Below are 16,173 nucleotides of genomic sequence, written 5' to 3'. Positions count from 1 at the left end.
GTCTAAACCCTAGTATCTCCACTTCTACCTGAGTAATGAATGTCAATGCTTTTAACACCTGTGTCTTTAAGAGCAGATGACACCAACCACCTGTCCGATCACCCCGTGTAAACCCTCTGTCATTGGGATATTTGAATCTGCAGTTATCCCTCAAACATCTGGCATTAAGTGAAATTACAGACAATGACAAACCGAAAACCAATGAACAGAAAAGATAGAGATAAAACGAAGACCCCACCTGCGAGCCGCCCACCGGGCTACGCCCAACAAGCCTACTTACGTAGTCTGCGTAAAGCGCTTGCGCGAATAGAGCTCTCGGGCGGAACAGCGCCCTCTCCAGTTCGGCGGTCACAGATTTCAGTGTAACTTTAGGAGTCGAAAGTGGTTTCTGTTGTTTTTCTCCGTAATGAAACACAGATGTCTTTATTGTCTGTGTGTACACTGAATTTGAGCATATATTTACACTACGTTTGAGACTGCATGTTTTAATTGTGTTAGCTATTAGCTAGCTGTTGGTCAAAATATCAGTTAAAGCTTCTTGTTGTATAAATTAACACCTACTTTCACTTTCACAAGATTTTTTGTTGACTTTATTGACATTTAGCTCTCTAGTATTCGGCATATAGCCAGATATTATAATGTGCATTAATCCGGGGAAGGGTTTAAGCCAGTGGAGTTAGTGCTATAGCTAGCACTAGCTAGCTTAGCTTAGCTGATGAGTTTCAGGCATTTTTAGTAGCTAGCTAAAACCTAGTGTGCGATTTCTGAACACATGTCTCTATACAGACATTTTCACTCCTACTTGGGCCAGTTTGTAATGATCTGTCTTCGTTTGTGCTTAATTTCATTTCATTTAGAGCCTTTGTCATCTTCCAACCACTGGCTGGTGGACTGGGAGTCATCCTATAGGGCTCATGTCGGAGGGTAGTAGTGTAAGCCTCTGGCAGGGCTAAATTAAGTCTGTGCAGCCAGATGTTGGTCCCGCAGTGAAAGTGGATTTATTAGACTGTATTTGGCAGCAATTTCCTCTTTAACTCTTTGATTTCCCAGGGCTGGGCTCATTCTTGACGTGCTTAGCCTGTGTATGGGTGCACCAAAAGCAGGAAGAGTTAAGGAGCTTTGAGTGGCAGGCGGTGTGGTGGAGGAACCCGCAGGGGAGATGCCTCTCCCAGGATTAAGCAGGATAGAGAGGGATTAGAGGCTGCTTTTCTGGTCACTCTTTAGAGTAAAATCACCTAGCTATATGTTGGTAATCGGGACAGAGGCGAAGCATCACCTAAAACGAAAAACCCCACTATAAGGTGGTGCACTCCCTCCTGCAGTCAGCTGGAGGGCTGAGAGGAAGGGCTGAGACTGGGTGAGGTGAGTGGATTTTGGTTGTCCGATTCTGCTGAATGAATTGAATGAAAAGGTCTGCAGTTGATAACAGTAGTTTTTTAGACGGGACTGTTCTGTAAACTGGACTTTACTGTTTAATATAGTAGCCAGTAATAATAATGATCTTAATCATTCGTTTATTTATGAAGCATGATCTCAAAGTTTTGATACTGCTACATTGTTCATGAAGTGGGATTGACTTTTCCACTGTACTGTCCAGCTATCGTGCTATCGGTCTAGCTAGCAGTCTGTCTTGCTACTTGTCTATCTGTTTAGCTATTTATCTAGCTTTCTATTTAGTGCTCTGGCTGTAACTAGCCATCGTGTCATCTATTTAGCAGCCTTTTGGTCTATCTATCTATCTATCTATCTATCTATCTATCCGTCTATCTATCTAGTGATCTATCTATCTATCTATCTATCTATCTATCTATATCTGTCTATCCATCTATCTAGTGATCTATCTATCTATCTATCTATCTATCTATCTGTCTATCTATATCTGTCTATCCATCTATCTAGTGATCTATCTATCTATCTGTGTCTATCTAATTATTTAGTGATCTATCTATCCGTCTATCTATCCATCTATCTAGTGATCTAGCCATCCATCTATCCATCTATCTATCCATCTATCTAGTGATTTATCTATCCATCTATCTATCTATATTTATCTATTTAGTGATCTGTCTATCTATTTAGTGGTCTGTCTGTCTGTCTATTTATTTATTTAGTGGTCTATTTATCTATCTATCTATCTTTATTCATCTATTTACTGGTCTATCTATCTATTTATTTATCTATTTACTGGTCTATCTATCTATTTATCTATTTACTGGTCTATCTATCTATTTATTTATCTATTTACTGGTCTATCTATCTATTTAGTGGTCTATCTATATATTTAGTGGTCTATCTATATATTTAGTGGCCTATCGATCTATTTCGTGGTCTATCTATCTGTCTTTATTTATTTAGTGGTCTATCTATTTATTTCATGATCTATCTATCTATTTATCTATTTATTGGTCTATCTGTAACTAGCTATCTTGCTCTCTATTTAGTACTCTATATGCCTCTCTATCTGTCTATCTTTGTGTCTGCCTGTCTATCTATCTATCTATCTATCTATCTATCTGTCTATCTATCTATCTATCTATCTGTCTATCTATCTATCTATCTATCTGTCTGCCTTCTTGTCTATCTTTGTATCTGCCTGCATATCTTTCTGCATGTGTACTGGTTTAGTTAAGGTGAAGATCATTAAGCATTGTATGTTTAGGTCTAACATCCTGTCTTGGTCTCAGCGAGAGCATACTGAATGTGAATCACTTTATTTCATCTAGGGCCATAAAACATCCGTGTTTAAGAGTTATTTCTGGAACGCTGTTTGGGGAACTGAGCAAAACAATTGATCAGTATGGACAGGAGGAAACCTAATGCGAGATGAACTTAAAGCTTATAAAAAGAGAATCTTGGTCACATGAATCTGTTAAAATATTTTTGAGACATTTTGTCATCCAGTGCGCTGTACGCTAACCAGCTAACCATGGTCACTTGCACAGCACCTGTTTAATCCACTGGTGTATGTGTGTTTGTTTTTAATAGGACCTCTGTGATCTAGGGAACGGAAGCACCTGCCATGAGGCAGAGAGTGGAGGCAGAACCGATGACTCACCCAGGACGTCGTGAAAACGGTTTCAACAGTCTTGGTTGAAATCAAGAGAGAATGTGTTAAATAATCTTTGTTTGAATATTTTACAGTAATGTAGAGCTAAACTCTGACTATGGGAATGTGCCCAATTCACCACATTCCTGGATATGATGATTTTTTTAAAGCTCATCATATTCAAATAAAATGCACATGGCATGGCCATGAACAATGAATTATGAATGATGGCCTAATACTGTATACATTTTATGTCCTGTGCATATGTCCCTCCGTCCTTTCTTCTTTTAGGTCTAACTAAGATCCTAGCAGATGTTGTAGAGGAGGTGAGGTTGTCTATAGATAAGGACATTAATGGAACAGATCTTCTCCACAGTCTGCTCAGCGCTCCCTGGCTCAACTCTCTGCTCAGGGTCAGTCATACGTCTTCCTGTGCATTTCTCAATTATGGTCACTGACAGTAACAGCATCTTTCCTCACTGAGGTCAGTAATTCTCAACCCAGTCCGAATGGTCCCCTATAAACTGCATTTAAATAATATGAACCTAAAGCAGTGGAATGATATAATTATGTGATAGTTATTGTACCACGTTTGGTGGGCCTTCCTATTCTTCCAGACTCCTGATCATGACGAGCTGTGGTGTTTAATCAGACACTGAGAAGACAGACACTGAGAATTTCCCCACTGTGGGACTAATAAAGGTCTAAATAATCTTATCTTATCTTAATCGGTTATTGCATCATTTTAAGTTGGCCTGACCTGTACATTTTTACAGTGTACTAGAAGACAATGGGCATCTGTAGCACACAGTCATAATATTAGTACCACTGATTAGTACCACATTGATTATCTTTATCTACTGTGGCATCTGTCAGTGGGTGGGATAGATTAGGCAGCAAGTGAGCAGTCAGTTCTTGAAAATGGTGCGTTAAAAGCAGGAAAAGCATGGCCAAGTATAAGAATCTGAGCCACTCTCATGACAAGGGCCAAATTGTGATAGCTAAACGTCTGTGTCAGAGCATCTCCAAAACATCAGGTAGGCCTTGTGGGGTGTTTCCAGTATTCACTGGTGAATACCTACCAAATGTGGTCCAAGAAAGGAGAACCAGTGATTGCAACCAGGGCCATGGGCACCTAAAGTTCAGTAATGTGATCCATGGAGACCCCACCTGACAACTTGCATGCCAGATACCACAGGACACCTTCAGAGGTCTTGAATGGACTGGTTTGTTGTTGTGGCACAATTGTGACCTACTCGGTAAAAGGCAGGTGGTTTTAGTTATGGCTGATCTGTGTAGAGATTAGGTTTAAAATGCTGTTTTTATTCTCTATTCTTACAGAACTATCCTTTAAAGGTTGTGTAAGAGGGTCAAATGTGTTTTTTTCCTATCATGTTTGTTTAGCATAACTCCAAAATACTCTCAGTATGCTTGTACCAGCTAGTAACTGCATGAATCAAGTATGTTTGGATAGCAAAAACACAGACTGCCTGAAGGCTATGATAATTAAGTCTACTCCTGGACAATGTATCAATGTGTGAGGATCATGTATAGTTCAGGACAAGACTTAATCTTTGTCTAGAAGGCATATACACCTCACGCCTGTTAGAAATATATCCATGCATGTGTGTATGCTCTTTGATATCTCTCTCCCAGGTGTATGAGTGTTTACTGGATTACAGGAGTATTTCCCCCAGCCCATGTCTCCCCTATGCTTCAGCACTCTCTCAGGAGGTTAGAAATCCTTCTCAACTGCACAGATACAGAACCTCTTCATATCCACTTACTGCAACTGACCTCTGCTCTGTACTTTCTGATCTGTCCTTAGCTCATGGGGGATATGAGGTCCCTGACTAACCCCTCTCCTGAGGCCCAGGAGCTCTACATGTTGCTAAAAGCACCTCATTGTCAGGTGGGTAGAGTGAAAAAAGATCTCAGAATATCTCCAGAGAGTTTGCTTATGCATTCAGGCATTTTGTATTTTGTAGTTAAGGTACTGCATTGTGGAATTGGTTTTTTAGACACCTCTACAAAATGGCACAACCCCAAAATAGTGCACTATGTGGTGAATAGGGCACAGTTTTAGACCCAGATAGTGTGTTAAATTGCTGTGTCTTTGTTCTGAGTGTTATGCTTATTGATTGTCATTTTGTAAGCTCCAGCACTGTCAAACTGGGTTCCTTCTGAGCCATAGCTCTGCAGAGATTAGGGTTATCCACCTGAATTCTACTCACAAAGTGTTGTTAATTAGCTGATGTGTTAAACTAGGTATGTCCAGTGCAGTGCTTATGCATGCCAAGACTGTCTGACGGGGGGTTCTAGCATGTTGAACACTGAACACAGTTACAGTGTTATTTTCCCCATAGGCCCTACTTTCAGCTCACGACTCAGTCGCTCAAAAAGACTATGGCCCAGTCTTGCCGCCACTCCCCGATGACCTACCTGAGGATGAGGAGGCCATGAGGATAGTCTGCCTGGTGAAGAACAAGCAGCCCCTGGTGAGCTGACCCTTTACATTATACTTTACATGACATCAGAATACATTTGACTGGATGTTAACAATGTGTAGAACATTAGAAGCAGTTTAGATGTGGGTAAGAGACAAAGATTGAAAAAACAGAAATTTTATTTTGAATGTTATTCTAACTACTAAGGTCATAAAGTTTATTTTAATTTCAGATTCACTTTAAATCCTTTTACCTGTTAATGTGCTTTGTTGTTGTGTAATACAGTGTTATATAATAATACAGTGAAAGGTATAATGTGTTTGCACAGCATGTTGCTTTGCACTGTCGGTCTGAATGGAAAATATTGGACTGTTATGCAATGGTGCTGTCTTTTTGTTCAATTTCAGTATTATTTAAAGCTGCTGTCATAGATGTGTAGTTATTGTTTCCATTAGACCATTTTGTAATCTGCCTTTTCCCCCAGTGTTGTAAAATTTGGATTGGTTGTCACTTGGTTGGTGTTTGTGGAATAAGCTGTTTTAGGTATATAGTTAAAGCTGTACTTGAACATTGAACTCACTGTTGCAGAGTTATGTGCAGAAGTGATGAGTATTTTTGTTAATTATTTATTTCTTGCCTACTTTTAATGTTACGTTTTAGGCCTCTTAAAGAAAAAACGGTAATGATGCATTTTTACATCTGCAGCTTTGTCCTTTTGAATTGCACAGATTCTTCCTGTGTAAGTGTGAAGAGGTGGATATACACCGATCAGCCATAATATTAACACCACGTAAAGGTGAAGTTTAAAAACAAGAGGTGGATATATCAGACAGCAAGTGAAAATTCAGTTGTTGACATTGATGTGTTGAAAACAGTAAGAATGGTCAAGCCATTCAAGGATTCACTTTCACAAGGGTCCAATTGTGATGTCTAGACGAGTGGGTCATTGATGCAATCCATGGAGGCTCCACCTGACGTAAAGGACCAACTTACAGGACATAAAGGATCTGCTGCTAACGTCTTGGTGCCAGATACCACAGGACACCTTCAGAGGTCTTGTGGAGGCCATGTCTTGAATAGTCAGATCTGTGGTGGCAGCACCAGCAGGAACTACTTAATGTTAGGCAGGTGGTATTAATGTTATAGTTGATTGGTGTATGTATATGTTTTGGTTATAATAAAAAATGGTCTGTTTTTGCAGCTTAGTTTAAATAGACTTGCAAGAGAACGCTATATTCTAAAGTGCTGAAATTTCATGATGATAAGTATAATAGAATATATTATGTTTTTGATATAACATTTAGTAATTGTCATTACTCATCTGTGTCTGTCACTCAAAAGAGTGTTGGAGGGGTGAAGTGCGCTCGTAGGGACAGCCTAAGGCGGCTTGCCTTGACGAGGCGCGTGAGCTCAGGTGAGGATCTCTTCCCGCAGGCATCAGGGGGTCCATCAGCTTCCTCTGGCCTGATGCCGACCCCACCTGCAGTCCAGCCCCAGTCATTGCCCAGCTACCAGTCTACTGGCAACTGCGGCCTGTGCCTCCATAATGGCCGGCTGTCTGGAGGAGGGCTGAACCAGTCTGCTCCAGCCGTCTGCAGCTCAGTGCCTGTGGGTAAGAGATCAGGAGGGTTGGGTCAGCATGGCAGCATGGGAGTCATGGCTGCTTTTCTTTGCCTCTGAGTTTTTCTTCAATGTGGCCTTACTGCCTTTATAACTGAATGCAGATTAAGATTAAACAGTATATCAGATTAAGTTGATTAAAACCATTAAAATGATAGACATCTGTACTGAACTTAATTTCCATAAAAAAAAAATGTATCATAGCTCTGGACACTTTAACAAAATGATTACATGTTTTCAACCTCCCTCCCAACAGTCAACAGGAGGGCAGTTAACGTGTCTGAAAGTCTCTTCAACAGACACTGAGGCTAGTTTGTCTTGGCCAATGTTCAAAACATTTGTGTGACCCTGCACGTCTGATGCAGTGCGCTTATTATCACTCCTCAGAGCAGCGCGGTAAACACGTTCAGTAAGGAAAGCAGTGGCGTTAAGACAGTGGAGCGTTCTGCTAGAAATCCACCTGTGAGGAGTTTTGCAAAGCCAAGATGGATCTGGATGGACAGACTAAAGACTAGGAGGAGAAAAAAAATCTGGCAGGTTTAACTCCTCCCACTCAGTCCATGTAAACATTAGTAACATTAGTGAGCACCCTGAACACTACAACTAGCAAAGAGACACAACATAGTATTTCTACAGTAAACGTCTCACCAACATACAGCGCTGAGGGGTGCGCTGATCTTCAGGTAATTTTTTATCTCAAACATGAGTAAATCTGTCCCACTGTTCAGCCCTGCGTTCACTCTGGTTAACTCTTGTTTTATTGGTTGCCTTATTAAAAATGACCAGAGCAGAGCTTTTCAGCTGGGAGTTGAACATTTTTAAAACTTGTGGCTATTGTTTATAACATGACCAGAAATACTGCCATAAAATTTATTGTTGATCTGTAGAGCACCTTCCATAGACATTCAGTACCTTTTTTCATAGTGCTCTTATTCTTAGTTCCAGTTTATCTGTTGGTGTATTCCTCCTTGTTCTACTAACCACCTCTATTATACTTAACTGATCACACAGAGATAAGTGAAAACCATCTGCCAAACCAGACATGCACTCGAACAACGTCCAGCACCTCCGCCCACGGTTCTCAGTCCTCTTGTGTGGGCTTCCGCTCTGGGGTGAGCTCTCATCCTCACAGTGCTCCTTCCAGTCCTCCGCTTTGGACCCGCAGGGCCATGCAGGCTGCCTGTGCACCTCGCCACGCCCTGGAGCTGACCAAGCAGCACAGCCTGGACGAGCTCAGGTCTACAATGCACAGCATGGCCAGCAGCATGGAACGCAGCAACAGTGATGTGCGCAACCTAAGCCAAAGGATGGTGGCTGTGACCGAGAGGATGACGGACAGTGTAGAGGAGAACGCTCAGGCCCTGAGCCTGCTGGCGGAGGTGGTTGACAAGCTGCAGGGACTGATCATAGCCAGCAAGTCGCATGAAGTATGTTGTGCTTCCAAGCCTCCAGATGTTCCAGATAAACCCACTGTGGCTGAAACACATGATGTTTCATCAAGACCGCCAATCGCAGCTAAATCACCAAGCGTTCCTCATAATGTCTTTGGAAAGTTTGTCAAGTTTTCTTCTGCTTCTTCTTCCTCGTCATCCTCCTCCTCCTCCTCCACCTGCTCCAGCTCTCTAAGCTCCTACATGGGGGACTTCCTGACGTCACAGGAGCCTTCCTGCACCCAGAAAGGAGGCAGTATAAAAACAGTGGCCTTCAGAAGTGAAAAAGTATCGTCTGTCCTTTCTAATGGTTCACCAGTGCCAAATGATGACTATGGAACAGTGGGCTGTCTCTCCAGCAGGAAGAGAAAGTCAAAGATTAAGAAATAATTGAGGCTGGCTTTCTCTTTTTCGAGCTCAGCTGACTCTAAAAGCTCCGCTGACGTTACTCACCAGTACAGCTTGGGTTCAACAGGCAATTGTTTTAATTTAATACCGTGTTTTCTTTCATGAGTGATTTTTGTTGTGTTTTGCTCACATGCAGTGTCCAAGGCATTTTATTCTGTATTTGTTTTCAATCTCTGTCTGAGGATTTCATTATTTGTCCTTCATCTCACACTATTACTCTCTTCAGTATCTTTTTCATATCCGTTTTAATGACACATTACTGAATCCTTCATCTTTGACTCCATTGTTGTTTGCCCCCACCCCACCCCCCATTTCAGCTACAGGGTCATGTATGAATGTGTCATGAAGATCTTTTCCATTGTGTCGTAACAGTTCTGATTTCAGTGTTGGTCATTATTGTGTACTTCCTATAATTAATCTGACATTTCATTTTCTCCTTCATTTGATAGGGTGCTACCATCAAAAAGGACGAGAAAACAGGAGAGATCTTCATTGCGAGGGTGATACATGGAGGACTAGCAGATCGCAGTGGTGGGTGTGCCTGTCATTCTGGCTAAATCTCCTGTATCCAGCTACAAGATGTAGATTTTTGGTCATATACCTTAGATATATTTTTATTTAGAGTGTAGAAATTTGTTTCCTTTTTTAGAATTAGAATATAAGACAAAGTATGCATTGCCTTGTGTGACTAATGCAAAGCATCTTCTAACAGTTGTAATTGGTATTTAAGGTCTTCTGCATGCTGGAGATAAACTGGTAGAGGTTAATGGGGAGCCTGTGGAGGGTCTGGAGCCTGTACAAGTCATTCATATTCTGGTAAGATTGACTCACTTGGACTCCAAGTGGTTCCGTGGGCTAAGGTGCTTTATTATTTAAACTAAAACACATTGAAACAAAAGTTTAAATAAAACTAAAACTCCAGCAGCTGGAGCCAGAGAGCACACAATTGGCCTCTCTGGGTAGATGGCCGGCATCAAACTGGAGTCACTCCATCACTCCAGTTTAATGCTCCGAGCGCATTGGTTGTCTGGTGGCGTTGCATCAGCGGCAGTTCAAAAAGAGGCGGTTGCTGGTTGCGCATGTGTCAGTCCTTACCCTCCCGGTGTCCAGAGCATTACATTTGATAGGGGAGGTTTGAGAAAAAACTACTAGAACTACTACGCTGTCCCTTACTCTTTGCAGGTGCAATCACAAGGAACTATCCTGTTCAAGGTGATCCCCAACTCACCACAGCCTGTAACAAGCCAAGCGACAGTAAGTACATCTGTAACTTAATCTGACTTTACCCATAAAGGTGATTTAACGTTACTTAAACAGACCTCACCATTTAAAGGTATACCAGCACCCCTGCAGGTAGAAGGACACAATGTTGGCAGTTATTATTTATATATGATGGTTTTCATAGACTACATAGTTGTAGTACATTTGTTATTTTCAAAGAATTCAGTGCAATATCACAGTTATAGTAGATTTTAATATGTGTGTAAGTGTAACCATAAAATTAACAACTGTTGGAAAGCTTGCAGTCCTTTCAGTGCCGTATGGCCCAGGGGCTATTGTTCATAGTAGTTCCTCCTCATTTCAGAAATAGTAAACCAGTCTTTATACTCCTAGTGCTCTTCCCAAAACAAATGTAGGATAGATGCACCCACTATATGCTAATGGACAAAGTCTGTTAAAGATTTGTAAGAATGTTCAAGATATATTTTTTTTCCCCCCAAACTTTAGAAACACTGTAGATGAGGATATTCAATATTAGTCACTTTACCTGTCAGTGGTACTAATATTATGACTGATCGATGTATATTCCCTTCATCTTACCTCTGCCTAGATGTATGTGAGAGCCATGGTGGACTACAATCCACTGCAGGACCCTTCCATTCCCTGCCCAGATGCTGGCATGGCCTTCAGCAGGGGGGATCTTCTGGAGATCGTGGACCAGAAAGACATCCAGTGGTGGCAGGCCAGGCAGCTGCCCAATGCTACAGCCTGTGCAGGCCTCATTCCATCTACCACCCATTTCAGAAGGTAAGAGAAAGTTCAGAATAATCACTGAGTGAATACCCCAGGTATGGACCAATGATATTGCTGCCTCATAGCAAGTTCTGCTGTGAGATTCCTATTAATCAGTTTTAATTTAATTAATCTTCTGCAAGGTTCATGTCTCTTTTTTCATTTCTCTATTGTTTCTTCTTTGTAGTAAAAAGAGGGAGTTCTGGTGGTCTCAACCTTACCAGGTCCACACATGTATAAAACCCTGTAAGCAGATCCAGAACACACATGAAAACATGCTCATAGATAAGGAGACATACAATATGGAACCAAGGCAGTTTATACAGTGTCATCATATGTTTTAAAATATTAAAGTGCTTTAAGGTACCTGATCTAGAAACCTAGAAACCTGATCTTCTGCTGCTTAGCGAGACGATCTGAATCCAGTGACAGAATTTACCTGTGCTTTGTATCTTGACATGTTGACAGCATTCAGTCCTTTTTGTTTTGGTTTTTACTGCACCCCCTAATCTTGCATATATGCAGTGAGTGCAGCTGATGTTGGTATGTACTGGTGTTGCTTGTGTTAGTGTCATCATTTGTGCATTCCTTAGATTCATCCTTTCCAGGTCTTGTGTGATAGTTTTGAGAATTTGAGAATTTTGACATTGTGGTATCATTGCTAATGATCATGACTGAAGAACATGTCTGTTATCTTTTTTTCTTATGAAGGAGAAGAGGAAGGAGCTAATGAGGAGAACTGTCCAGAAGCAGGTGTTGACCTTATGCTGCCCTATGTTTATTACCAGAAACCTATATTTAGAAGATATAGGTATATATTTAGAGGATTTACCCATATTAAGTGTTGACAAGTGTATAAATTGATTCTATGTTTGTTTGCAGATGAAGAAGCTTTAGAAACTGGTAGGTAAGTCTTTTAAAAGGAAGTGTTTAAAAAAAAAAAGAAAAAAAAGGGTTAGAATATTGGTTTACAAAATGTACCATATTTGCTGGTGCTGTTCTGCATATTTTGTAAATGGCAGTTTACTTTGCGGTATATTTAAGAGACAATTGTTAGATTTGTGGGGAGTTGGTATCATGCTGTTGGAAAGGTGCTTACAAATACAAATATCTAAATTTGAATGTGATTATTTCATGTGTATTTCATAGTTCACAAAGGGGTCATAGTATTCACTTAGATTAAGTCAAAATGAAATGAATTTTAATTAAACTAATGTACACAAACATATAGACTATATAGTAGTTTTTGGCAGTGATTTAAGAGGAGTGTCCCAATACATTTGTCTATATAGTGTGTGATGGATTTCCTGCAATATCAGGAAAAAATTAGATCTTGAGGACATTCCAAAAAAACTTCTATTTTATAATTGTATAGATATAAATAAAAAATTAGGAATTTCAAACTGTTTGGCTTGTAGTGTAGGGTAGACACTTGCTCTTGTTTATAACTCTCTGTTCCTCTGTTTTGTTCTGTTCTAGAGGAGGGTGAACATGGTGGACACGTAGAAGGCTTTTATATGGGTAGGCATGATTTCCATAGTTTCTTTTTAAACTTGACAAAGCAAGTCCACTGCTTCCCCCCCCCCCCCCCCCATTTAAAAATAAAAAAACAACCTTTAAAAATAAAGCATGATCCTTAATGTCTACACGGCATTAACAAAAGTTAAATTACTTTTTTACAGGATTACAAACATTATGATAAAATCTTCTTCATCATGACATTGTCCTTAGCACAGGTACTCTCTACATTAGCTTATAATTGAATTGCTGTATGCGGGTGTTTGGTGGACTGACTGCTTTGTATAGCGGGGTTCCGGTACAGTCTGCGCTTGTGGAGGAGGAAGGCTCTCTCCAAGAGGAGGCAGTCCTGTCACTCCTGCAGTCCAAACAGCTGCCACAGTGCCTCAGCCAGTCCTTATGAGGAGGTGCTCAACTACCAGCGCAATGCCAGCGAACCTCCACGCCTCATTGTTCTCACTGGTAAGAACTCCTCTTTGGGTTTAAAGTTTGTAGAGTTGCTTATTCTTCTGCAAGGACCTTACAATTTTGGAACATTGCTGTAAGGATTTAATGGTGTTTGGCAATGAGCGCATTAGTGAGATCAGGTACTGATTATGGATGATTAGTTATACATCAGAAATGGCACTCAAACTTATTCCAGAAAACAGTTCCACTGCTCCACAGCCCAGTGCTGCTGGGCTTTATACCCCTATATCTACCAGATGACACTGGCAGGATTGGCTGCTCCAGTGTGTTCTGTTATATTCTGGCAATGCTTTTCTATGGTGATTAACCAAGCTGTGTATGAACAACTAAATGCCTGTGTCAGTAATGGGTGTCACATAAAGTACCTGAACACTCTCATTAAAAGGAGTCACTCCTTATACAGTCCCAGTCAAAAGTTTGGACACACCTGGTTGAACTTTGTAACCCCCCAGCCTACCTACATCGGATACCCATGTGTCCCCAAAAGGTTTTGTGTAATTCCTGTCCCTAAATGTTTCATCAAACAAAGATTTGATAACAAGCTAATGATCTGGATCAGGAGTGTTTGAGTGGGGAACATTTCAAACTGTGCAAGCAATAAGGGGTCGCTGGGTTGGAGTAAATTATTGTAATTCTTTAATAACTTGAATCCTGATGAGGTGTGTAAATCTGATGAGTAATCCTCCAAAAAATAAAATCTGACTTTACTGTATGTAGTAGTTTGGAGTGTGGTATATCACTTATTATACACTGTTTGCCTCAGGTCCATCAGGAGTAGGAGTAAATGAATTACGCAGGAGACTGATCAAAATCAACCCCAACACCTTCCAGGCTCCCATACCTTGTAAGTCCACCCTCTTACTTTTACGTATGTCATTTTCACCACTTCTCCATTTTACACTGAAGATACACTGAGAGAAGTAAATCACTGAATTAGCTTGGTATGTCTTGACTGGTGTAAATTTGGTGTCCTGTTCAATTTTACCCCAGACACTACACGGCCCCCTAGAGGTGCCGAGCTGAATGGACGAGAATATCACTTTATCACCAAAGAGCTGTTTGAGTACTTGATGGTTAACCACAAGTAAGTGTACACAGTTTCTTACTGTTCTTTTAGAGTAAATATTTGACATTTATTTATTTATTTATTTATTAATATATTATTATATGAATTATATTTATAACAATGTTCTTATTTTGGAGGTCAATAGTAATTATTTTTATCTGCTGCAGATTTATTGAATATGGGGAGCATAAGGGTCACCTTTACGGCACCTGCTATGACTCCATCAAAGATGTGCTGGACAGCGGGAAAACCTGCATCATTGACATTGAACCTAATGTTAGTGTGTTAATAGTTGTTGTTGTTGTTATTATTATTATAAATGTGGTCCATTCATTGCTAGCCATGGAGAATGTGTCAAATGAAAGTGTATCTTCTGTACTACAGTGTATCCCTGCAGTGAGAACCAAAAAGCTGAAACCCTATATCATCTTTGTGAAACCTCCATCTCTTGAACGCATGAAGTTAACAAGGATGGATGCTAAGTTTATCGCCAGCAGCTACTTCAAGAGAACTTTCAGAGTAAGAAGTCATCTTGTGTTTTGTTCAGTGATTTTAAAGACCCTGTTTGTAAATGGCAATTACTTGTTTAGCTTTTTGGCTTTGTTTGTTTGGCAAAAACAACAATTGTGCTAAACGCTCTTTTTAGTGTTGCTGTGAAGATGCCACCTCTTTAGTAAGTGAGATTAGAGTGAAGGATCTTTAAATAAATGTTTATTCTGTGACTTCTTTCTAGAACCACACATTCATGCCAGGAATCATTCAGGAACTTTTATATAGTGTATTTCTATATTTGTTGTAACACATTTTTCTTTTGCTGTTCCAGGATGAGGATTTTGAGGACATTGAAGAGGCAGGGAAGAGGATGCAGGCCCAGCACAGTCAGTTTTTCGACTGTGTTATTGTGAATGACCGACTGCAGGACGCATGCATGGATCTTTTTGCAGCTATTAAGCATGCTCAGGAGGAGCCGCAGTGGATACCAGCCAGCTGGCTCAGCCTTGATGAACCCTGATATACACAGTCTGCCACCACGATTGATTAATTTAACTTATATAACTTAATTACACAGTGACACAACTTTTAATCATAATTGATTATATAATAAAATAAAATTTTAGAGTATTCTAAGGATTGATAGAAGCCAGACCTTAGAGAAGGAAAGTGTGCCCTTGACCTTGAAGGGATAGAACAAACTATGTATATTAGTATATTATATCTAATGTATATTAGATTATATCTCAAAACCAAAAGCCTACTTTTGTTAATCTGTGGACACAACAGAAATTTTTGTGTTAATATTCATCTCATCCCAAGTGCACTGATGACTAGTGTTGGAGGTTTGTCGTCAGTGTGTTATTGTGTTATGTGTTAATTAATGACATGATTTCACACTAGTTTACACTAATTTGGTTTTTGTTGCAGATGATTTGCACTATTTGTGATTGTGTTACATTTTTATTGTCGTTTACAGACTCAGTTCATATTTTTTTTATGAGCCAGAAAAGCTATACCTCCTCACAAACTCTGAAAATATTGTCCTTATTAAATAAACCCTGACATAACCATGCCATGTTAGTTTGTTTTTTCCAGGTACAGTTCACTTTAACCCTGACATAACCGTGCCATGTCATTACAAATATTATATGCTGTCATCAGAGATCATGTCCAGTAAAATATCGATCATATTACAATTGCCATAATAATTGTCATAACAGAGACCATAATGTTTAACATATTGACTTTAAATTGGCATTAACTGTCACACATTGCAGCATCTTTCACATGTTGCATTAATAAACATGATGACACATGAAAACATGATGACATCTGATGTGTTTGTGGCATTGTTATGTTATGTTATTTAGATGAGGTCAAATATACCCTGTTCAGATGGCCCTGTTAAGCCAGCCTTTAATAGTCAAGGTGGTTAAAAAGATAGTCTATGTTGAGGCTATCAAGTTAAGCTGGTTAATCTTAGCTTTAGATCGGCATAGTTTTTTTTGTTTTATTTATTTATTTTATTTTATTTATTTTTTTGGTTTGATGAACAAGCTGGTCTATCAGCATAACCAACCTGAGCAAGATGGTTGTCCAGCTGGACCCACTGCTTGACTAGTTGGTTATTATGGACCTGCTGGTGCACCAGCAAAGTTAAGA

At 40.0% G+C, this 16,173-nt stretch overlaps 1 protein-coding gene across 1 annotated transcript; it reads left to right on the top strand.

The window, feature by feature from the left end:
* The first annotated feature begins 1,145 nt into the window (after positions 1-1,145).
* Positions 1,146-15,689, top strand: mpp4a (MAGUK p55 scaffold protein 4a). Its single transcript, XM_072685083.1, has 21 exons — positions 1,146-1,362; positions 2,986-3,074; positions 3,338-3,459; positions 4,703-4,780; positions 4,875-4,958; positions 5,413-5,544; positions 9,401-9,482; positions 9,682-9,767; positions 10,134-10,205; positions 10,783-10,979; positions 11,152-11,210; positions 11,490-11,507; positions 11,676-11,717; positions 11,847-11,867; positions 12,444-12,485; positions 12,771-12,944; positions 13,714-13,794; positions 13,941-14,034; positions 14,184-14,292; positions 14,401-14,535; positions 14,840-15,689. The coding sequence occupies exons 2-21, from the start codon at positions 3,020-3,022 to the stop codon at positions 15,026-15,028; spliced, it is 1,872 nt and encodes a 623-aa protein (XP_072541184.1). The 5' UTR covers positions 1,146-1,362; positions 2,986-3,019; the 3' UTR covers positions 15,029-15,689.
* The last annotated feature ends 484 nt before the right edge of the window (positions 15,690-16,173 follow it).

Source organism: Salminus brasiliensis, chromosome 8 (genome assembly GCF_030463535.1).
Source record: "Salminus brasiliensis chromosome 8, fSalBra1.hap2, whole genome shotgun sequence".
Taxonomy (NCBI): domain Eukaryota; kingdom Metazoa; phylum Chordata; class Actinopteri; order Characiformes; family Bryconidae; genus Salminus; species Salminus brasiliensis.
The sequence above is the reverse complement of the archived record's forward strand: the minus strand, read 5'-3'. Positions and strand labels throughout refer to the sequence as shown.

Coding starts and splice junctions, on each gene's coding strand:
- mpp4a (XM_072685083.1), top strand. CDS start 3,020: ATGAGGCAGAGAGTGGAGGCAGAACCGATGACTCACCCAGGACGTCGT. Junction 11,868..12,443: donor TGAAGAAGCTTTAGAAACTG/GTAGGTAAGTCT, acceptor GTTCTGTTCTAG/AGGAGGGTGAACATGGTGGA. Junction 13,795..13,940: donor CTTCCAGGCTCCCATACCTT/GTAAGTCCACCC, acceptor ATTTTACCCCAG/ACACTACACGGCCCCCTAGA.